The 23693-nt window shown below is 61.0% G+C and overlaps 1 protein-coding gene and 1 long non-coding RNA gene across 4 annotated transcripts; one reads left to right on the forward strand and one right to left on the reverse strand.

Annotated features, from left to right (window-relative positions):
- The first annotated feature begins 9679 nt into the window (after window positions 1-9679).
- On the forward strand, window positions 9680-13726 carry LOC309630207. Its single transcript, XR_014245533.1, has 3 exons — window positions 9680-9917; window positions 11772-11822; window positions 12036-13726. It is a non-coding gene; the product is annotated as an uncharacterized lncRNA (long non-coding RNA).
- Window positions 13727-18862: 5136 nt separating this feature from the next.
- Window positions 18863-23022, reverse strand: CRYAA (crystallin alpha A; the record flags this gene model as incomplete). Of its 3 annotated transcripts, none has more annotated exons than XM_082392587.1 (3): window positions 18863-19072; window positions 19963-20085; window positions 21252-23022. In XM_082392587.1, the coding sequence occupies 3 exons, from the start codon at window positions 21561-21563 to the stop codon at window positions 18863-18865; spliced, it is 645 nt and encodes a 214-aa protein (XP_082248713.1). The 3 variants fall into 3 exon arrangements, with proteins under 3 accessions (XP_082248713.1, XP_082248714.1, XP_082248715.1); XM_082392588.1 differs by having other exon boundaries at window positions 19963-20151; window positions 21252-21440; XM_082392589.1 differs by having other exon boundaries at window positions 21186-21440.
- Window positions 23023-23693: the final 671 nt, after the last annotated feature.

Genomic DNA, 23693 nt, shown 5'->3' on the forward strand with positions numbered 1-23693 from the left:
CACACACACACACCCCGCATACATATACACACATACACACACCCCACATACAGATACACACATGCACACGCTGAGATGCACATTCACACATAAACACACACACATCTATATACACCACACACACCACACACACACACACACACACACCCCGCATACATATACACACATACACACACCCCACATACAGATACACACATACACACATACACACACCCCACATACAGATACATACATACACACATACACACACCCCACATAAGATACACACATACACACATACACACACCCCACATACAGATACACACATGCACACGCTGAGATGCACATTCACACATAAACACACACACATCTATATACACCACACACACGACACACACACACACACACACCCCGCATACATATACACACATACACACACCCCACATACAGATACAGCCATACACACATACACACACCCCACATACAGATACACACACACACAGGTATACACACACCACACACAGATATGCACTCACACATATACACACATACACCTAACACACGCCACATATATACATACACGCACTCACATATACACATACACACACTCACATATACACATACCACACACAGATGCACACATACACACACCGAGATACACATTCACATGTAAACACATATACATCTATACACACCACACACACATACACACACAGCCAGTTCACTGGGCTCTGAGTCTGACACTCTCTGAACTGAGAACTTCATCACAAAGGACTCTTAATCCTCTTTCCCATCAGCCTCACCCCTGGGCAGCCCAGGGCCCCGGACCCTCCTGACTCCCTGTTCCATGTCAGGGAGCCTGAGTCAGATGGGCCTGCCCAGCACACTGTATGTAGCACCTTAACTTTCAGAGGGCCCACCGTAGACCCCTGCGGGGTGAAGGAATTCAGAATCCACCCTCATGTTAATCCCACCACCACCTCCTCCTTCCTCATCTCCACCCACCACACCCCACACCTCATGAGCAATCTGTGGTCAGATTTGTAGAGGTCAGTCTTTGGTCCCACCCTCTCTCTCACACTCTCTTTTTTGCACCCTTGCCTAGACCACCAGAGGAGTACTAAGCATTCGGGCAGACTGACCCAGCAATGATGGCCATGGTGGTGATGACGGTGGTGGTGGTGATGGTGGTGGTGATGATGATGGTGGTGATGGTGGTGATGATGATGGTGATGATGATGGTGGTGGTAAAGGTGATGGTGGTGATAATGATGATGATGGTGTTGGTGATGATGGACATGGTAGTGATGATGGTGATGGTGATGGTGGTGATGATGATGATGGTGATGATGGTGATGATGATCATGATGGTGATGATGATGGTGGTGGTGATGATGGTGGTGGTGATGGTGATGGTGATGATGGTGGTGATGATGGTAATGATGATCATGGTGGTGATGATGATGGTGGTGGTGATGGTGATGGTGATGATTGTGGTGATAACGATGATGGTGGTGATGGTGATGATGGAGATGGTAGTGATGATGATGATAATAATTGTGGTGATGATGATGATTACGGTGATAGTGGTGATCATGTTGTTTCAATTCATTGAGAACTTAACCTTAAGTTAAACCTTAAGTGTTTTATCAATACATCTTCTTTTAATATTTAAAACAATTATCTGAGATAGACACTATTAGTGTCATTTTGCAGAAAAGGAAACTGAGACTTAGAGAGCTTTGACAACCTGCCCAAGTCCCATAGCTAACAACGATGGAACCCAGGCCCGTGCGCCCCAAAGCGCGTGCTCATACCACTGCCCCTGCTCAGCGGGATGGAAAGAAGCCAGGATATTTCCTTTAGGATGCAAAGAGGAGTAGACCGGCAGGGCGCCTGGGGAAAACGTGGGTGGTAGCAGGCGGCCCCCTCTCGGTGCTGTCCCAGTGCCCTGGGCCTTCCAGGCTTCTCCGCAAGGAAACCCCACCCTTAGGTTCTCCTGGTCCTTCCCCTGTCAGCCCCGATGGAAACGTCTTATCCAGAGACCCATCCCCCCCACCCGTGTCCCAACTCCATTCCAAGGTGCACCCTGCTTTTTTTTCTAATTAATGTATAATCGTCATATAACATTGTATAAGTTTAAGGTGTACTGGCCTGTTGATTTGATAAGTTTATATGTAGCAATATGGTAGCCACCATAATTAGCTAACACCTCTATCCCTTCACATAATTATCTTTTTTTTTTTTTTTTTTTGCAGTGAGAACAATTAAGATGTAGTCTCTCAGCAACTTTGAAGTTCATAATACAGTACTGTTGGCTATAATCACAGGGCTGTGGGTTAGATCCCCGGGCCTCATTTATCTACTAGGAGCAGGTTTGTGCCCTTAAACAACACATGCTCAGCTTTCAAAGGCTTCAGCTCAGAACCTGCATCCTCTCCTGGGCTGTTCAGCATCCTTGGGACCGGGCTGAGCTCAAAGCTGCCAAGATGGAGCAAGCCGCTGTCACCTCCTACCTCGCAGCTGGTTTCCCCAGCTCCCTGTTTCCTTTTTCTTCTCCTTGTCAGTTCTTTTCATCTGAAAAGGTCAGGGAGGCTTCAGGGGGTTCTGGCCCAGCAGCCCCCGCTCCACGCTGCTGTGGGGATGGAAGCCCAGGTGCAGAGCCCTCCGGCTCAGCTCTCCCGGCAGGGGTCCTGACTCCTGGAGAGCACACCCCCACCACGCCCCCTGTGCATCCCGTCGGTCCTGGGGGGTCCAGCTGGTGAGACACGGAGGGGACGGTTCTGTGGGGAGTTCACACTGCCCCGACAGGGGCTGGGCTGGGTGGTCTGGGTGACAGGGTGTCCTGCAGAACGGAAGGTCCCTTCCACCCCCAACTCTGAGATCCTCCCACAAACAACCCATTTCAAAAGCAAAGGAGCCAGCCAGTTCCAGAAACCGAGGGTCCTGCCCTCACCCCAGCAGCAAGTTCTAGCCCCCCAGGCCCCCACCGCTGGGCACCCAGGGGCTGCCCCCTCATCGCCCTTCTGGACATCTCATGGGGGTCTCCCACAGGAGAGCGAGTGCAGGTGTCTGAGCCAGTCTGGGGGAGGGGAGGTCAGATGCTCTCCAATCAGCCCTGTGCCCCCAGGGCTCTACCCAGAGGCCAGGGACCAGGAGGGCCGTCGCCCCTTTCCTCCGTCGCCCCTTTCCTCCTGACACGTGCTCTCAGCCTGGAGCCAGAGCAGGGCCCAGAAGGGGAGGCCTTGGCCCAAGAATCTCCCCCCTGGGAAAGCCGCCCCCTGGGGCCTACCTCGAGGGTCTCCAGAGGTACCAAAGGCCCCACGCAGGGGCGGGGGGTCAAGCTCAGGAAGACTCCATCTGGACCAGTGCTCCCCACTCCCGCCCGTGTGTCCGGCGGTGCCCTCCCTCCCCCATGCCTGGCCGTCCACACGTGTCACGAGCACAGACAGATCACCATGGAGAGAACACCCACAGGCCCTTGGCCAGTGGTGACAAACAGAGCAGAGAGGAGATGGGCTTGGCTGCAGACTTCAGACCCAAGCCCACCAGAGCCCTGGCAGCAGTGGCACCCTCTACCCAGCTGCACCCTCCACCCACAGGTGACTCGAGAAGGAAAATCCACCCTGCACCTCCCAGACGCAGGACTCTCCTGTGTTGTAACAAGCATGGGGTGAGGGGAGGGCAGGGAGAGCCTGGAAAGCCCTGACAAGAGGCTCAAAATTGAGTCACGGTACCCCTGGGGCAGAGAGAAGCGCCTTCCCTGGCTGGGCTCCCAGCTCAGCTGCAAAACTGAAGGAGGGGAGCGGATAAGGGCCCACCCCTCTGCAAGGAGTGTGTAAAGAGTCCTGGGGTGGGTAGACTGTGGCCCCAGTGTCCCAGGCCTTCCCACATCCATGCTCTCTGCAGCGGGACCCTGCAGCTCCTCCACCAAGAGACACAGGCTAGCCCCCTTCCACTTGAATCTGGGCTGGCCTTGCACAGTGCCAGACTGGGGCAGGAGACCACAAGCCCCATTTCCCTCTTCTTCGCTCATGGCCCACCTCACACCAGGGGGCAGAGTCCCTTTCTCAGGAAGAGATGCTGAAAATGAAGGGATGGACATAATGCCACACTGTGAGGTCAGACAGCAGCAACCAGAACTAAACCCTCGGCCCCCGTGTCAGAGGCAAGGCTGCTCTGAGGCCCTGAGATTTGGGGCATGCTTGTGATGCAGCACAAGCAGTCTCTCCTGACTGCTGCAGGAAAAGATGCTGGAGGGCACATGTCTCACTCCTCCCCAGCTCCAGTTAAGGCATCAGTTCGCATGGTAGCTGTATCTTTCCATTTATGTCCCACCTGCCTCCTGCCTCCCCCACCTCCTTCCCTTCCTAGTAGAGCATTTTCCAAGGACGAGGACCTGCCTCCCCAAACCAGGCCAGCCCAGAATGCAGTAAATGCTCAATAAACCACTGGTGAACCAATGAATGGGTGAATAAGTGAACGAATCCAGTATCCTGCCTTGGGCAGAACACGCTATTCACAGCATGAACTGTGTCAGTGACCAAGGCACACATCCCCTAGCTGACCAAGCCCTGTGTGTGCTGAGCACACGGTCTCCTACACACAGGCTCACCACACACTCAGAAACACGGGCTTAGCTTCAGGAGGGACCCACAAGCCATGGATGAGCCCATGAAAACCAGGCTGCAGCCACTCTGAGCGCAGAGTTCTGAAGGAGGTCTTGGTCGCTGTCATGGAACTAGGGCATTTCTACCCGGGGGCTGCATACACACATGTCTACACATTCATAGGTGTGTGCACATGCACACACGCACACACGCACACATGCACGTACGTGTGCATGGAGGTGGTACAAAAATGCATGTGGGCACATGGCACAAATGCATGCGTGCACACGCATACACACATGTGCACACACACTCAGGATCCCAGGCCCCATGGACTGCACCTCAGTGGACATGAAGGTGTGGCACTGCCTCTCGCTACTAAATGTGGCAGTGTGGGTGGCCTGAGACTCTTCCTGAGACTCTTCCAGCCTCTGTTTTGTTGAACCAAATGTGGGTCTGTGACAACTTAGCCAAGCGACAATCGGCATGGATCTTGGTGGCCAGGCCTCAGTTGGCAGCATCGGATGACTTCACCCTTTGGTTTCCACACACTTGCACGTGTGTAGTGGGCACATGCGTGCCTGTGTCTACAGGCCAACAGACCTCACCTGGGCTGGGCCCACAGGAGGCCAAGGACAGGCGTGGCTAGGGGACTGAGTTTGCAGGACTGGCAGGAGGGGTGTCAGCCCCCAGCACTGCCCTCCTCGGGTGTGGGTTATATGTGTCTACACTGCAGAGACGCGGGTGTCCTGGAACAAGAGAAAGCACAGGAACGGCCATGGAAGCTCTGCCAGCTCCTCCCCTGTGACAGGTGAGGGCACAGGTGAGCCCAGGAGAACCGAGCCTGCTCCCCAGAAGTTCCTACCCTGTGTCCACACCCCGCTGCAGGTCTGTGCCCCTCCCTTCCTGGCCCCAGGAATCCCCCAGGGCTAACTCATCACCACTGACCTGCCGAGTTCTGTCTGATCCCCCAAACCCCATGACTGTATTGGGATTCCCATCGGTCAGATGAAGAGACTGAGGCCCAGAGAGGCCAGACAACTTGGCCAAAACCCGGACACCCCCGCTTGGCATGTGGAATAGGCTGGGTCCCCACGGCAGAATCCTCAACCCCACCACGCTGGAATCCACTTCAGTGGCTTTGCCGGGAAGCCAAGCTTTCTGATACCCAGGCCAGGCACTGGGCCCCCAGCCACACTGCTTTCTCCCCAGCGAGCAGGGCTCAGGACCCCCCTGCACCCAGGCTGACCCGCCCCAGCAGTACAGGAGAGGGCCCTGCACGCAGAAGTCGTGTGCCAACTGTCAGGGCCGTTAACGTGAAGATAGGGGACACCCTAATTAAAGCACGTTTTATTGAACTTTAAAATGGTGAAATGCATTAAAGTCACTGCCTTTGATTGGTCACTTTCAGACTCAATTTAAGGTTGTCACTCTTCCCCTTTCGAGGTGCAGATCTAGTGTCTGTTCGCTCCTGCACAGGCGCTTTCCAAGCTCCCGTGGGTCTCAGCTTTGGCTGCCTGCTGACAGTGACCTTGCAGCTTGCTCAAGGTCACCGGCTTCTAAGGGATGTGGTCCACAGACTCCCGAGGCACTGAGATGGGGGTGTGGGTCATCTGTTCCCAGGGGCCACATGGGGAGATTTACCTGGGCAGCAGTTGTGGCGTGACCAGGAGGGTCTGGGCATAAGCGGTGTCTCTGAGCAATCGGGGACCATGGGCTGTGGGGATGAGCCATCTTTCAGCCCCCATCCTCCCCTTCTGCGATAGGGTAACCCCATCTCTTGGGCACAGTTGGGAGACCAGCGGGCACAGAGTCACCTGGAGGCTTTGTGAGAACCCAGCCGCACCCAGCAGTTTCGGGGCCGCCTCAGAGTCAGAAATCTCTGCCAATGCAGGGATCTGCCTGGAAACCCACAGCTGCAGGTCACTGGCAAGGTCAAGCCACCGGTGGGGAGGGCATTGTAGACGGAGAGCCGCAAGTGCGGATTCCCGTGGTCCCAGGGGTCAGAGCGTAACAAGAAGCCAGCCAGGCCCCGCCACCAACCTGACTGTTGTCACGGGGTCGTCAGCCTCGGCCCGGAGCCCCCAGGTTCACCAGGCTGGGCAGGAAAACCTGCTCTGCCCTTGGGGAGGGGGCCCCATCCTAAGTCCGGCCCTGAGAAGCACCCAGAAAGCAGAAGTACCCTCCCTTCCAGGTCCCAAAGGTCGCCCCTTTTCCGCCTCACCTCCAGGTCCTCAAATCACCCTCCCCGACCCAAACGTGCCCCCCAGGGACTTTCCGTCCCAGCACTACCTTCTTCTTTTCTCTCTCCCACCCAGGAAACATTCCACTCCCTCACCTGCCTAACCCAGCACAGTGTTTGGAAAAAGAAACAGGCTCCGCCACCAATTCAGACTCAAGAGTGAATGGCTGATGGGACCTGCCAGACCTGCCAATTAACCTAAATGCCTCTCTAATTGGTCGAGGATTGAAATAAAGCCAAACCAGGGTCCTTGACCCCGTCTGCACGTAGAATCGCCTGAGGGTTTTTACGACATACCTGTGGAGGCCCGCCCAGACTATGTCCAAATGGGGAAGCAGGGCGGTGGCCTGGGTTCAGTAGTTTTAAAAGCTCCCCAAGTATTGAGGGCCAGCCGGGGCCGAGAACCGTGGAATTGGGGAAAGGTTAACACACTGAGGGGAAGGGAGGCTTGTGGGGCTGACCTTCCCATGGGAACTTCCAGGACTCACTCAGCTTCTGATTCTACCACCCCTCCACCTCTGACCATCACCCCATTCATTCATTCACTCATTCATTCTTTCGGTCATTTGTTCCCAGCATTTATGGAGCACCTTTGTGGTGCCAGGCTCTGCCCGAGGCCCTGGAGGAACAGCAGTGAATGAGACAGACCCGCCGCTGTGCTCGTGGGGCTCAGGTCCTACAGGGGGGCTCTGGGCTGTCAGAGCACGGGATGCTGTGACGGGGTGGGAAAGGCGCTGTCTAGATGGCGTGCTCAGCCAAGGCTGTCCAGCAGGGGGGCTCGGGGCCGGGAGAGAGGGAGCCGTGCACAAGGGCCCTCCAGTCAGAGGGGCGGAGCGTGCCAAGGTCCTGGGGCAGGAGCCTGCGGTGAGGGGCAGGGCGGCTGGTGCAGAGTGCGACTGGCCCAAGCCTGGGGCAGGAAGGAAGTGGGGACCCTGTAGGCCTGAGAGCAGACCTTCTTCCTCCTCAGAGGACGCTGGGCCACCCACGTCCAGCAGGCCCCACAAGGTCAGTCTCAGCGTCCCACTTGACAGATTCAGAAACTGAGGCAAGAAGCCCAAAGCTCCAAGATTTGCCCGGACCTGCTGGCCCCGAAGGCAGGGACCCGGCTCTCCCCTCACGTCCTCACTGCGAGCACCCCGGCCCCCAGTTCTCCCCCGACAAGGGCCAGTGGCTCAGACTGACTCAGCGTCTGACCGCCTGCAGTCCCCTGGGTGACGGAGGCCGCAGATAAGGAGCCCCCTAAGGGGCCCTGCTCCCTTCCCCCAGCCCCGCCCACCAGGTACAGAGCTCGGGGAGGGGCTGGCGGGGGGAGGGGAGGCCACAGCAGGCAGGGTGTGTGTAGGCGGCAGTGTGGCCGTGTCCTCCCGGGTCGCGGAAGCCACAAGAAACCACTCCTTCCGGTAGCTTCCCTCTGGGGAGTCCCTCAGGGATCGGGGAGCAGGCAGAGGAGTTTCTGGGTGAAGCCCCCCGCCCTTTCTTAGCTGGGGCTTTCCCAGCTGGCAGCTTCGGGGGGCCCGGGCCCATTCCGTCCCCGCAGTCGGGACCTCACCTGTCACCCCCACTGGCAGGGGCCACGGGGATTTCTCCCCCAGCCCAGGGCTACGGTCATCCAGCCGCCCAAGTTCAGAGGAGAAAAGACCCGGCCTGAATGAGCTGGGGCCCCCCAGGGCAGCACGGGCCCACGATGCCCCGAGGAACAAGGAGGAGTGACCAGGAGCGGACTGGGGGCTCAGACCAGGGTTCTAGGAGCCCCCCCCACCGCCTCTCAGCAACCAGACGTGACCCAGAAAGTTCCTTGTCCTCTGCAAACCCCAGTTGGTGTCTGCAAAGCGGGGCTGGCCGCAGGAGCTGGCCCCCGGCTCGGACTTGGAGGGTGAGGAGTGGACGCATTTGGAGAGCTGGCCTTGTGGGGACAGAGCCGGGAGCCTGGTCAGCCCAGGGCTCCAGTGTCCCCGGCGTCCTCCCTGCCCGGCCCCCCCCACCCCGCACGTGAGGATCATCGATGGGGGAGGGCTTCCGGGCCCCACGGCAGGCTGCGCGTGAGCCCCAGGCTTCCACAGTGCCCCCTACCCCAGGCTGTCCCTGCAGACGCCCCTCATGCTCTTCCCAGCTGCACGGTCAGAAAGCGGGCCCAGGGTGACTGGGGGCTGGGACCAGGGAGGACCACCTGCAGCCCTGACGCTGCAGGCCCGACGCGGACGAGACTCCTCCCCACTAAGTGCTGTCCACTGCGGCGTCCTCCCCGGAGCTGGTTCCGACACGGGGCGCAGCCTCCACCTGCCGGGCCACAGCCTCATTCTCAGGTGATGGCCAGTCATGTCGGGGAAGCGCTGCTCTAGAAAGCAGAGTCCGGACCGAATACTGAGCAGCTTAAATTCAGAAGTGCGAGCCCAGGGCAGCGACAGCCAGGAGGGAACTGAGGCAGAAGCCACGAGGCCACGGACGCAGCGGCCTCAGCAGCCGTCACCCCCGGGCACGTGGGCTCTGCACGCGGGCTTCCACGGGGTTGGCCCCCAGGCGGGGAGGCGCAGATCCACCCCCTCCCGTCATGGCTTGCCCTGTGGAGCCTCAGCTCCAGCACTCGCTGCCCCGTGGGCCTCTCGGGATGGCAGAGCCCCTCCCGTGTGGCCTCTGGTCCAAGCCGAGCTCAAGGGGTGTGACACCAAGACGGGCACGGGAAGCAGCCACGGGGTCGTGGGGACACAGTGGCCGTGAGGCTACCCCAGCCATTCACAGCCACGGCTCGTTTCCCACAGCCGGCACTCCTGCCCGCAGGTGGTGGGCGGGGCTCAGGACAGGTGAGCCGCTCCTGCAGGCCACCTGGGCCCGAGCTGCTCTCTCACACCTTGGCGCCTGGCTCTCCCGTTCCCTCCCCGCGGGACCCCCAGGAGGAGGGGCCCATGTCCCTGCTCCACCCTGGTGGGGGCAGCCCCAGGGGCAGGGCAGCTGCGCCCCTGGTAGGGGGGTTCCCCATCTCTCACTCCCACTGCCGTGCAGGCAAGTTCCCGCCAGACCCAAGGGACTGATGCCCACCTTCCCCGCCGCCCACCTGCCTGGGAATGGCCTACGGAGAAGGCCGGCTTTGGGTGAGAATTTGCATCTCCTTGTTTTCCAAAACGGAAATCTTCCCGCGCACTGCGTCCAGGGGCCTGAGTTTATCCGTTAGCCCTGAGTCGCGTTAATTAGCCAGAGGAGAGGGAGTTGTGGAAGGCGCCCAGCGTGGGCAGAGGGAGGGGGCCTGGCCTGGAGCTCAGGGAGTCCGGTGGGTGTCCAGGTGACCTGGGGAAGACGACCCGCAACGCCCGGGTGGGGGGGCTCTCACGGGAAGGTCCGGTGCGGCAGGGGGCTGGGACCTGGGCCCCCAGCTCCCCCAGGTTCAGCGCACAGGAGAGAAGTCACCAGCCACACGGGGACTCACCTGGGGGCTCCCACAGCTCCCCTCCCCCAGCCCCACCCCGACTCCATCACCCACTAAACCCCGGGCTCAGGGGTGGCGACCAGTGCAGCCAGGGGCGGGAAGCGCTAAGGTGGGCTGAGCCGGGGGGCCTTGGAGCAGAGGGAGAGCCGCCCAGCAGGGCCGGGGGAGAGTGGGGGGTGGCCCCAACCCTTCCCCAAAGGGGGGCTCTGGGCGCCCCACTTCCCATCCTTTACACCCCAACAGCAGGGCCGCCTCTGCTGCCCACCAGGGCCTCCCTAGTCACGGCCCGGCCAACACACCATAGGGTCCCCGTGGCCGTCAGGCAGGGTGTGGGCTCCTGGGGCTGGCTGATGCGGCCCAGGCCAAAGGCCACCTCCGTGAGGCGCGCTGTGGGATGTTCTCTGCCACCCTGCAGCAGGTCTCGGCCCGTTTCCGGAGACCCACATTGCCCCCCGCCGGCACATCCAGCCCCGAAACACCTGAGTCCTCAGGACACTGGAGGAAGCAGTGTCTGAGGGGCACTGAGTTTATCACGTGGGCCCTTCCCCGTCCCCCCTTGACGTCAGGCCCCACATACGCACACAGACACACACAGAAGCCACACGCCACTGCTCCCCTCTCCTCCGTTCTCACCAGAAGTGGGGGGCAGGGCTCAAGCCCCCATCACCCAAGCCCTGGCTCTCCTCTCTGGGCGGACAGGCCGAGGGTGGAGGTGTGTCAGGAAGCCCCCGGGAGTGCCCGCCCCGGGGTTAGTGGTGACCCGGAGTCCCCTGGGCCTATCCCAGCCACCTGGGCCGCAGGCCTTCCCTCACCCTGCCCCCTCCCCGGTGCCCAGGGCCCAGCAAGGCCTCCTTTGCACTTGGCCTTGGGGGCCACATCCCTGGGCAAGGTTCTGGACCACGTCCAGGACCATCTTGCTGGCAGGGCGGGGATGTTCCCTGAGTGGCGCCCGCCGGTCTCCTGGTTCCGGGCAGGAATGTTTGGGGCCCCGTGGGCGGCAATAACCGGGCCCGGGTCAGCGGCTGCCCCACAGCTCTGTTAATAGGTGAATCATTGACAGACACAGGACATCGGGTCATCCATGGCTGGGCAACAGAGGGTTGCCATAGCAATTCCTAAAACAGAACCCCAGGCCTCCGAGTGTCAGGATGCAGGCTGGGCTCTGGGGGAGCCAGGGTGGGGGGCACCTCAGACGTACCCATCCAAACCCAGCTCTTAAAGCAGAGGTGCGGCTGCTGAGATGGAGGCCACGGGGCGGCCTGGCCTGCGGGGGGCTGGGGAGGGGTCACCAAGTGCATCGCAGACCCCTCACTTGCCTTTACCAAGAAATCACAGCATTTCCTCACAAAGGAACCTTAGAAGACTGCCCTTCACTTCACGGCTACATCAACTCAGGTTAACCCGGCCAGTGGCCACGCCGGGGCTCCCCCCACCCCCAGGCCTCCTGCTCCCTGGCTCTACGTTTCTGAGCCTCAGTCTCTCCTTCTTTAAAATGGGCTGGTGTCCGTCCTGCCAACCTCAGAGACTCCCTTCCTGGACCAAGAGGAGTGGTGCACCTGAAGAATCCCAGCAGGTGAGGGCCGTGTGACTTGGGGGGTCAGTCCTGGCCGTGGGCAGAATAGTGACCCCTAAAGAGCTGTCTCAGTTCTAAACCCCAGAACTCCCAAACGCAACCTTATCTGGAAAAAGGGTCTTTACAGATGTAATTAAGGTAAGGATCGAGATGAGATCATTCTGCTGCATTACCCGAGTAGACCTTAAACCCAATGAGTGGTGTCCTTAAAAGGAGAGCAGAGACACAGACGCAGGAAGAAGGCCACGTGACCTTGGAGGAGACAGAGACGGGAGGGATGCGGCCACAAGCCAGGGATGCTGGCAACACCGGGAGCTGGAAGAGGCCGGAAGGACCCCGCCCTCGAGCCCCTGTGGCAGCAATGACCTGCCCACACCTCGATTTCACACTTCTGGCCTCCAAATAAATTTCCGTAGCTTGAAGCCGCCCAGTTTGTGGTCATCTGTTACGGCAGCCCCAGGAAACCTGCACAGCCCTGCGGGACATGAGCTGCCCACCAGGGGAAACAAGCTCTACACTGGCTGCAGGACGGGCGGTGGAGAGAGCCAGGACCGGGCTCAGGAGGAGACAGCTGGGATTCACATCCCTGCACCCCCTCGGAGGCCAGGTGTCCTCAGACCCTTCATTTAACTCGGTTTTTCACAGGAAACAAGCAGAAGCAGCAGCAACAGCCCCTGGTAAGTCCCCACAGGTGAGCCCAGGGGTGCGCTCTCAGCACAGACCGGCACAAGAAAACCCCAAACTTCGCTGTTACCAGCCATCGGGAGGAAGTTGGCCCCCAGCCCCTCCAGGAACCGTTCCCCTTCGTCATCAGCCAGACGCTACCAGGCCAGCACGGGGCCTCCCAGTTCCCACCTCCCACCTCGGTCCCCCAGGTCTGATTGGTGTCCTTGGCCGGTGCCCGGTGTCCCACCCCCCAACTTAGCAAAACTCTGCAAACCCACCCTTGTGTGCAGGGAGGCTCCGTCTGAAAAGTCTTCGGAAAGCTGCGTTTTGGAGCCAGATCTTTTTTTTTTATTGCTTTCCGGCTCCTGGCAGGTGGGGTGGGAGTGGGAGTGGGGGGAGTGCAGGAACGTGCTCACGGGGCTCCGAGTAGCTGACAGCTCCGGGGAAGGAGGGGCCGCCCCACTCCTCACACTCCTTCCCTGTGACCTTGGAGTACCCTTGAGCACACCGCCCCACCTTCTCTCTTGCTAATCTCTAGCAGCGGAAGGTCATCAGGTATCTCGAGCCACACAAAGAATGTCGGGTCTCCCTAAAAGCACCTTGGTGTGAAAGGGTCTGCTGACCAGAGCACACGGGAGGTTTCTCCTCGAGGTGGAGAAACAAGCAGGAAACATCTTTGTGTGATTGTGTCTTCAAGTACTAATCAGACACAGAGGGAAGCCAGTGAGAGGTAGGAAATAGAGCCTAGACCCTGCTCGTGTCTGTTGCAGGCACATAGGGGTGGTGTGTGTGTGTGTCCTCTGTGTGCACGTGTGTACATGTATGTGCAGGTGTTGTGCATGTGTGTGCACGCCTGTGTGTGTGCGTGTGCATGTGACTTGCTCTGTGTGTATGTGTGTGTGTGCGTGTGTGCACGTGACTTGCTCTGTGTGTATTTGTGTGTGTGCGCGTGTGCACGTGACTTGCTCTGTGTGCATGTGTGTGTGTGCGTGTGCATGTGACTTGCTCTGTGTGTGTGTGTGCACACGTGTGCATGTCCTCTATTCGGTTCTGTCTTCCTGACAGCAGCCTGCACACACAGGTGTAGGGCCGGCTCCCCTCCCCTGACCCTGAAAATTCAACCCTCCGCCCGGGATCGTGGGGTAACCCCGCAGCAGCAGAGCCCCACCTGCAGCCTGGCGAGCCCGGCATCAGGGAACTGACCCCAATGTGGGCCACGTAGGGGCTGCAGCCTTCCGCAGGCCACGCTCATCTGGCCCTGGCCTGGGTGGGAATCCACTTCCCGCACCTCCACTCCCGTCCTGAAGGCCGAGGCAGGTACTGGGGGCAGGCACCGGCCCCTAGAAACAGGTGCAGGCCTCATCCCTCAGGTCCCATCCCTCGGGCCCCCTTTCAAACTGAGGTCTGACACGTATGCATAAGCCTCTGGGTCTCAGCCCGCTCCCAGGCGGCCACATGCAGCATCTGGCTGGCGGGACCTCTGACCCCGTGATCCGGCCGCCTGTATCAGGCTCTGGGGCTGCCTGCCGAGCCGAGTCCCTTCCTGGGACATGGCAGGACCAAGGCTGCTCTGAGAGTCTTCCCAGCAGAGGCCGCGGGGGCCCGGGAAGCCGGTGGCCTGGGAGGGCTGACATACCACGTCATTCTGTGTGGGAAGAGATCCCGCCAGAGCCGCAGGGACCCCAGCACAGTGCTGTCCTGCCAGGCAGAGACTGCCTCTTTTTCAGATGATTTTGCAAACGAGCAAATGAAACAAAAACTGCTTATTATAAAGAAATACCACTGGCTCCCTTTGGGGTTTTTTGTGTCTGTTTCAGTGTCCTCTGCTGGACACTGGCTCCCTGGGTCAGGATGGGGTCTCCCAGAGCTCTGCGTGGCCAGCCCAACCCACACGCGCGAGGCCCTCTGCGGACGTGTGCTGCGGCTGCTTCCCGAAGGCTGGACCCGTGAAGGTGACCTTTGAGACAAGATCCGCGCCTCCTTCCGGCGAGGTCTTGGCGGCCAAGGCAAAGCCTCTGCTGCCATCTGGTGGTGTATCTTGGAATCGCAGGTGGTCATCTGGGAACTGGACACCCCTGGGAGAATCTAGTCCACCACCCTCGTGAACCGGTAAGGATGGGAATCTGATACCCAGAGGGCTTGATAAATCTGTCTGTGTTCACGCAGCGAGCCGCCTGCAGAACAACCAGCCTGGCTTCCTCAGTGCCTCCTGACTTACTGGTTAGGGGTGAGGCTGTATAATACCCATCAGGTAGGGGTTCCGAGTCCCGCCTTTGAGGTCAGGCAGACGGGCTGGGTCCTGGCCAGGCCGTCACCGATGGGGAACGCCGGGCAAGGGACTCAGCTTCCAAGCCCGGGTTTCCTCCCTAACAGTGGTGCCTGTTACAGGAGGCTGCTTGAGGGCTGCCAGCTGCCAGGGCGGTTGGCACGGTGCCTGGCACACAGTAGGTGCTCAGTAAATGCTCTTCCTGCTGCTGAGGAGGAGGAGGAGGAGGTGGAGGAGGAGGAGGAGGCTATGACGATGGTGCCGAGCTTGCTGCTCAGGATGAAAACGAGACCCCAGGAGGGGACAGGGATGTTCCTGCTCCAGAAGCACGACGTAGCCACAGCCAAGCATCCTGTTGGCTGGGATGAGCAGCTGCCCCCTCCCCCTCCCAGAGATCCACAACGCGACCTGAGCCCTGAGACGGGAGAGGCGGCCTCCGGCGAGACTGCTCTCCCCGCACTCGCCCCACCCATGGAGGCGACCACTCTTACTCTGTCATGTCCCGGATTAGCCTGGTTATAGGTGTCTCTTGGAGAATTATCGGACACACAGACTCCGGGACTCCAGCCCCACACGGTCCGATTTGCTGGGTCTGGGACAGGGCCCAGGAATCTGTCTTTGTGCAGCACTCTGGGTGGGTCCCAAAGGCCGACAGGTTTGGGGGACCCATCCCACCTTCGTGGTTTTGGTAGAGGGGACAGACACGCGTCCTAGAGCGGGCAGGGCCAGGCTCTGGTGGCCCAGGACTGTCTGGGCAGTGCCCCCCTCAGGAGAGATGTGACCAGAGGTAGACCCTTGTCACCTAACCTGGGTGAGGAAGGGCCGGCAGGCAGAGGCACAGCAGCAGGCGGCGGGGGCCTGGCACCTGCCCAGGTGATGAGCTCGGGCCCTGCATCAGTAGACGGACACGAGCTTGGACGGAGCTTGAAGGGAAGGGGAGCAGACAGTCCTCGGGGTTCAGAAGTTCCTCCTGCAGCAGCCCGAGGGGCGGATACCGGTGGGAGCACCACGGTCAGGGATCTGGTGGCCGTCAGATCCCAGAGCGCGCGGGGCAGCCGCAGCCCAAGCTGTGCTCCCTGCTTGCGTCAGTGCGGCCTCCTGTCCGGCCAGCGTCAGGCAGACTCGCCCTCGGCTCTGCAGAAGACGGTGGTCAGCTGGGTGCCTGCACAGAGTCCGCGTAACTTGGCTGACGGCAACCATGGTGGGTGGGCCGTGCGGGGAGACTGTTCCAGAACAGACCCTAAGACGAGGAAGCTCGGACGCCAGCTGACGCGGCAGCCCCAGACAGGCGAAGGCCACCGGGATGCAGGCTGGGCCTCCTGGGCCCAGGAGGGGCCGACCCTGGCCCTCTGTCAATGGCCTCAGGAGCTGGTCGTGCCCCAGAGTCCCGGGCATCTCCGCAGAGCAGCGGTGGGCCAGCCCTTGGGCCCCTTAGCTTCAGAAACGCCCAGGCAGGGAGGAGAGCAGAGAAGGGGCGTGTGCCGCCCGGGGGCCCTGGGAGGACATCGGGGCGAGGCTTTGCCTCAGGAGTCCAGGCAAGGTGGGGTCTCCCAGCGTGCTGACATCAGGGAAAGTCCTCTCAGCTCCCTGCCCGGGCTGGGCCCCAGTGCTCCCTGCAAATCCCCGAGGAGCTGCATCCCGGATTCCCTGAGCCTGCTGCGTGACCTCACACCCCTCCCCAGAGGGCCAAAGTCTGCATATTCAGGCCTGTATTAGTCAGCTCGAGCTGCCATGAGGAATGCCAGACAGGGAGGCTTAAACAACAGAAGTTCATTTTCTCACGGTCCTGGAGGCTGGAAATCTGAGATGAAGGTGTCACAGGCGCGGTTCCTCTGATGTCTCCCTCCTGGGCATGTAGACGGCCGTCCCCTCCCTGTGTCCCCGCATGGTCATCCCTCTGTGTGCGTCTGAGTCCTAACCTCCTCTCCGTGTGAGGACACCAGCCCTATGGGATTAGGGGCCACCCTCATGACCTCATTTTAACTTATTCACCCCTTTAGAGACCCTCATCTTCAAAATAGTCACATTCTGCAATGCTTGGGGGGAGGACTTACATATGGATTTGGGGATCACAGCTCAGGCCGTTACCAGGCCTGGGCAAGAACCACAGTGAACACGAGACCAGCGGCATCTAATGACAGCTCAGTTCTGGCTGCGGCCAGATCGACAGGACCCCTCAGCCTCCCAGACCCGGTGCAGTGATAGGCCAGGCTGTACAAAACGGAAGGTGCCCTCTGGGGGGACCTGGGAGGAACAGGGGCTTCAGAGACTCTAATTTTCCAAAATACCTGCCCAGCCCCCAAGTGCAGTGGCCATTTATGCCGCCTACCCAGGGTATGCCCTTCTCCACGGGTGTGGATGAAAAGGCAGGGCGGCGGCAGGGGGGCTTCCTGTTGGAAGGAGTCTGCGGGGGGGGGGCGGGTGGAAAGGAGTCTGGAGAAGCTCCCACGGGGTGAGGACCCTTCCCTAGATGGGGCCAAACCCAGAGTGACTCCAAGCTACAAGGGCGCAAGTGTGTGTGTGTGTGTGTGTGTGTGTGTGTGTGTTCTCACGAATGCCCTGCTTTCCACTTAAATCCACGTGACAGCAACGGTTTCCCTGTGTGTTAAGCAGGGCTCACTTTTGGAAATTCTCCCGTGTGCCCTCCCCTCCTGGTGTCCAGTTTCTCCCGGGAGGAGAAGCGTGGCACCACCGCAAGGAGCGTCCCGCTGGGCCCCATCGGGGTGCCCAGGGCCCTGGGCCTCCGCTCCACATGGCCTGGCAACACCTGCAAGGCCCGCCAGCCGGGGCATCCGCTCGCTTTCCGCTCCCGGAGGCCACAGCTGGCCGCCCACTGCCCTCCGCACGGTCACCGAGCAGCTGGCGGGCCCTGGCTGGTCCGCCCACCCCCTGCCAGCTCCCCTGAGGAGGCCGCTAGCCTCTCGTCTCCTCCCACAGCGGGGGAGTCGGCAGACAGCACGAAGGCCACCCCTCTGGGTGGGGGACGCTCAGACCTGGTCACCAGAGACCCCCGAGGACCCCGTGCCTGTTCCGGGAAGGCGGAGCCAGAGTGAGGGGGGCCCCCAGGGCGTGGTACCTAACAGGGATGGGCACTTCTGACTTCCAGGGAGCAAATCCCCAAGGGAGCTAGGACAGAAGTCCCCAGGGGGAGGCCAGCGGTCAGGAAATCCCCACCTGGCACCCCAGTTCCCACACAGGGTTACAGAAGGGAGCCCAGATCCTCTCCCTCCCACGTCCCCCGCCCCCTCCCCTCCTCCCTCCATCCCTCAGGGCTCTTGGAAGAACCCCCTCCTGCCTGCACAGCTGACTTCGAGGAAGCACCGGGTCTGGGAGCCAGGAGGTGACCCAGTCACTTAGAGGCGGCCGGGGCTGAACAGGGACAGGCGGACCAGTCTCCCCCGCCCCTCCCTGTCCCTTGCCTCCCCACCACGGATCCCCTCGTGCCTTCTCCATCGCTCCCCAAACCCCGTCCCTGAAAATAGCGCGGCCAGCCCAACCATCCCCCCCCCCCCGGAAAATAGCACGGCCAGCACACGGCTAGTTGCTTGTGTCATCTGCTCTTTATTGACTGCCACGGGCTGCCTTCTCGTGGGTGACCAGATGCCCCAAGAGCGGCACTACATAGAGGAGGGTCGGAGGGGAGGGGGTCTGAGAGGTGCAGCCTGCAGAGAGCCCAGGCGCCCGGGAGCTCCCGCCAGATGGACCTCACGGCACCCGGCTCGGCCCCGGTGCGGGCGCCTGCCACCGAGGGCTGAGACGCACCTGGCTGGCCCTGGAGACCAGAGGTCACCCAGAGATTGCTCAGCGAGGGGTGTTCTCTGACCTCCCGGGCAGCCTAGATGGCCCGCAAGCCCGGGAGGACGGGGATGCCGTCTAAGAAGCTGGGATGGCGGTCACTTCCACCGACTGGCTGGTGTTGGAATCCGGGTCACTCTGAGGTCTCAGCACCTCAGGCCAAGGCCCCGAGCTCTCCAGGCTACTCTCTCAAACCCTCATGCCCTCGGAGAAGAGGAAAAGGAAACGGAAAAGAGGGAGGCGGGGGAGACAGACGCCCCACTTTCTAGGGCTCCCCCGGAGGGATGGGTGGCAGCCGAGGCCGAGGCCGAGCTTAGGACGAGGGCGCGGAGCTGGGCTTCTCCTCGCGCGACACGGGGATGGCGCGCTCGCTGTGGCCGGCGTCCATGCCGGACGGGACCTTGGGGCCGGAGAAGGTCAGCATGCCGTCTGCAGACAGGGAGCAGGAGAGCGCGGACTGGTCCACGTTGGAAGGCAGGCGGTAGCGGCGGTGGAACTCGCGGGAGATGTAGCCGTGGTCATCCTGGGGGGCCAGGGGAGGGCGCGGTCAGAGACGCCGCTGCAGCGGGTGGCGGCGGCCTCGCACAGAGGAGGCCCTCCTGGACCGCACGAGGGCCAGACCCACGATACCCTCACGGGGCGGCGGCTGGACCGTGTCCAGGGCCCTGGGACCACCCTGCATCCCTGCATACCGTCTGGGCCTGCCTGGGGCCCCTGGCTCTTCACGATAATGTCACCCCAACGTCGTGTGAGTGGTCCTGCCCCTGGCCCTGCCCTTGGGTCCAGCTATCCCTTCACCTCTGGCCTCACAGACTGCTTGGGCTCAGGTCCCTGCCGTCCATCTAGCTGGGTCAGAAAGCCGTGCCTCGACGTTCCCTTCTCCTGACGCCCTGGACCCAGCTTAGCCCCTGGCCCGACTCCCTCCCCTCCAGGTGGAAAGACCCAGAGCCTCAGCGTAGTGTCCGGGCATCTCCAGGGGCCCAGGAGGGGAGAGCAGCAGAGGCAGTGGGGTCTCTCCCCCGCCTCCAGCTTCCCCACTACTGGACAAAGCCCTGGTCTCCGAGCTGTCCTGGCTGGGCCCCTGCCCCCTCGAGATAATGGGCTCCGGGCCCTCGGGCTCCGACACGAGTCAGCTGCACCGTCCTCCCGAGAGAAGCTGGTGTGAAAACCTACGTGGCTTGGAGCTCGCTCCCTTGGTGCTGGCGTCTCCTGGGGTCTTTCCTAGTCCCACCCCATCACCCAGGGGAGTTGGACAGGGCCCCGGATGCCGAGCAGTTCCTGAGTGGGGCTCCCCACGGGCCCCCGCTGGCCGCTCACCCGCTGCCCAGGCCTGCTGCGGGCGCGGGGTGGCCTCCTGGTCACCAGGGGGGCCTTGCTCGGAGATGCAGCCCCTCCCTCCGGGCCCAGCCTCACCTGCCGCTCGTTGTGCTTGCCGTGGATTTCCACGAAGTCCTCCTGCACCTTCACGGTCAGGTCCTCGGGGGAGAAGTGCTTCACGTCCAGGAAGATGACAAACTTGTCCCGGTCGGATCGGACCTGAAACCAAGTATCCGTGTGGGTCTCCACGGGGCTGTGGCTCAGGGAGGGGGCTGGCCGGAGCGGCTGGAGTGCGGTGGCCGGGGCTCAGTCCCCAGTTATCAGAACAGAACCTGCGGTCAAGGCTCTAACCTCTCCCTCCACGTGCCCGGGGGACAGAGGGACCTGGGACTCAGGACACTGTGGCCACTCGGCTGACACCCAGAGCCCCGGGGGTCTGTGGCCGCCTGGTAGGTGAGGGGTTGCCTGGCTGATTGGTATGGGTTGAGTGGCCGGTGAAAGATTGGTTGGCTGGCTGGTTATGTGTTGTTTGGCCGGTCGGTGGGACTGAGCACTTGGAATGAGGTCGCGGCCCCTGGCCTCTGCCCGCCTCTCCGTGAACAGCCTGGGGCCTTGTCTCTGCACACGGGCGTGCATGTGATGTGCCCGGTGGGCTACGCAGGTCACCTAGCTTCTCGCACAGAAAGTGCTTCCAGCCTCCTCCCCTCCCGCTCCCCTCTCTTGGGACACTCCTGTGGGCCCCATCGGCCCCGGAATGTTCGGCGTTTCACCAGCTCCGAGCAGGCCCCTGTGTTTTAGGCAGTGCTGACCCCTGGCACCTCCAGAACACTGGACCCTGGGAGCGAAGGCCGGTGGACCGCCCTGCCTGCCCTCAGGGCCTGGCCTCGGGCGCCCGGGCAAACTCGGGAAGAGCCCACACACTGCAGCTCTGTGGCCGCAGAGGGCTTCAGACAGGAGGCCTCCTGCCAGACCTCGCTGCTGGAGGGCAAGGGCAGCCCCAGGCTGCACAGAGCTCCGTCCACCAGCGCCCGTGCCCCGGGCTGCTCGGGGGTCTCCCAGCACGTGGAGGGATGCCACCCACCACATACGGGTCCTGAGCTGATGACAGGAGGAAAAGGCAGCAGGCCGGCTCCCCCCCACCCCCCCGGAGGCACGGGAGGCTCTGCCGGGGGGTAGTTGGCCTGGCCTCTGTGCGTCCAGGACGGACGAGGCGGGCTGAGGCGGGAAAGTGGCCCCGCGGCCGTCACCAGCCGCTCCACAAAGCAGGACAGGAGCGCACAGAGCAGAGGTGCCGCGCCTGCCCCAGGGCCGGCCCTCACAAAGCCCCGCTTCCCGCCCGGGCCCCCTTGCCGCCGCAGGAGGGCGCAGCGCGCAGCGGGTCTCACCTCGGAGATGCCGGAGTCCAGCACGGTGCGGAAGAGGGACTGACGGTAGTAGGGGCTGATGGTGGAGGACAGGAAGGGCAGCAGGTCGTACTCGAAGAGCCCCTCGCCGAAGAACTGGTCAAACAGCCGGCTAGGGTAGAAGGGGCCCAGGGCACGTTTGAACCAGGGGTGCTGGATGGCGATGTCCATGGCGGGCGTCGACTCTGCAGGGACCCGGGGCTGGCGGGGAGTCAGGGCAGGGGCCTCTGTGCAGCGCACTGGGGAGCTGGGGCGCACGCCCTCCCTATATACGGCGGGACAGAATGGAGGCATTAGGGGGATTTGTCTGGAAGGCGTGAGCTCAGGAGGGAGGCCGCCCAGTCAGCAGAAACGTGGGCTGGGCTGAGCGCGCACCTCTCCCAGCCCCGGCTGCAGCGCTGACCAGCCCAGAGCTCTGGATGCCAGGAGAACGGCGTCCCCAAGGGGCTTCTCTGTGCCCCCCACACTCAGCCGGTGCTGCAGAGAAGGCTCGCATCTCCCCTTTCCTGGGCGAGGGTGCTGTGTGCCAGGTACCTGTGTCTGCATATGTGGTCCCCTGTGACCTCACGGCCACCTTACGAGTGGGAGCTCATACCCCTGGTTCACAGACGAAGAGAGTGAGACACAGAGGCTAGACAAGTGGTCCCCAAATCCCACCGCTGCGAGGCAAGGCTGCATTGTGTTTTATAACAGAATTACCTCTATTACTTCTTCCTGATTACAAACATTACACATACTTGTAAAAAATCTCAACAAAGACAGAAAATGCAGAGAAGAAACTAAAACGCGCCCGTAATGCCAGCACCGGGGAGCCCTGCTGTGGGGTCTGTGTGCATCCAGAGGGGAGGCAGGTTTGGTTTGACAAACATGGAAACCCTGCATCCCGGGGTCTCCTCTGGACACCATCCCTGAGAACCTCGGGGCCTGGGAACAGACAGAGCCAGGGTCCTTAGAGCAGGTGCCCTGTCCCTGTTACTGGCCTGGTGACTGGTTGGCTCCCGTCTCTGTGGCCCATCCAGCTATGGCCCAGGATGTGCTCCGGGGGCACCGGCCACAGTTGGGGCACTCCTGGTTTTAAGGCTTTCATACTTTTCAGTAACTTGGCCTCCGGGGGCCTTAGACTGACTCACCACCCCCTCCACACCCGCAGCACAGGAGCGTGCCGGACCCACGCCCTACCCGAGCCAGCTTTTTCATGCACAGTCCAGACGGTGAGACGCTTCTAATTCACCCTGCACCTCCCCAGGTCCTCATGCAGTTTCTGACCAGCGTCCACCTCCTGTTTGTGGGGTCAGCGCACCTTCAAAGCACTCAGGATCTTTGCAAATTTACCTCCAAGCCCTGGGCTTAGTGGGTCAGGAAAGGGCACTCACCCTGTACCTAAGGAGGATTTTGTCTCACACATCTAAGAAGCAACTGGTGTCAAAAGTGGGAATTTCAGCGCCTCCCTCACACAGCCCCTCCCTAACTAGCAGTGCACAGTATCAAAGCCCACCCCCCTGCCTCTCTGAGCACCTGTGATATGCATCTAGCCAGTGGTAAAGGGCCCAGAAAAAACTGGAAATGCCACCCTTTGCCCTGCACGTCTACAATTCCCTAGGGTGTCAGGCAACAAGGGCCAAATTAGGGGGCAGATAATCAATACTCTGAGGGGGTAGAGGGCACTCTCCCTGCCCCGGGCCTCCCTGAGCCCACACTGATGGTGACCTCATGGTCCCTTGCAGCCACCCTAAATGGCATGTAGGTCCCAAATCTCCCCACTTCATAGGCAGGGAAAGCAGGGTATAGAAAGGTTAAACAGGTCACCTAGCATGGAGGAAGGGGAGGGGGCTTTGGTGCAGGCTGCCCACCCAGGCTGGGAGTCAACCGGGGCATGGGCAGGGCTGTGGGCGACCCCACACAGCATGGGCTGCCTGCTCCTGGGCGTGGGGCAGGGGGAGGAAGGGCACAGGCATGCTGGCTGCTGAGGAGAGGGTCCAGCTGGGCCAGGCACACGGTCAGTGCAGGCCAGAGCCACACTGAAGCTGAAGACAGAAAGCAAAGCCAGCAGTAAGGATCCTGCCTTTATGTACAATTTGATCTTTTGTTCATCATGGATTTTTTGCACCCATTTTGATTTGTTTAAACATCACATTAAGATGTGATGTATCCTGATGACTGCGTTTGGTCCCCCTGACACTTGGTACCTTCTCACCCTACACCTGGCTGTCCATGTGGTCCTTCAAACAGGCTGGGTCTGCAGGCAGGGGCGGGGTACAACCTCGGCCCACGGGATGCATGGCCCAGGGTCGCTGAGGGTCTTCCAAGGTCCTTCAGACACATAGGGGTGCCCAGGCACTCACCCATGCCCCCAACCCGTGGGCTGCAGCCAGCGGGAGCCCAGGGCTGGCCTTCAGAGTGAGCCAGCACCAAGGTGGCAAACCC

This window comes from Balaenoptera borealis (genome assembly GCF_965194805.1).
Source record: "Balaenoptera borealis genome assembly, chromosome: 5".
NCBI lineage: Eukaryota > Metazoa > Chordata > Mammalia > Artiodactyla > Balaenopteridae > Balaenoptera > Balaenoptera borealis.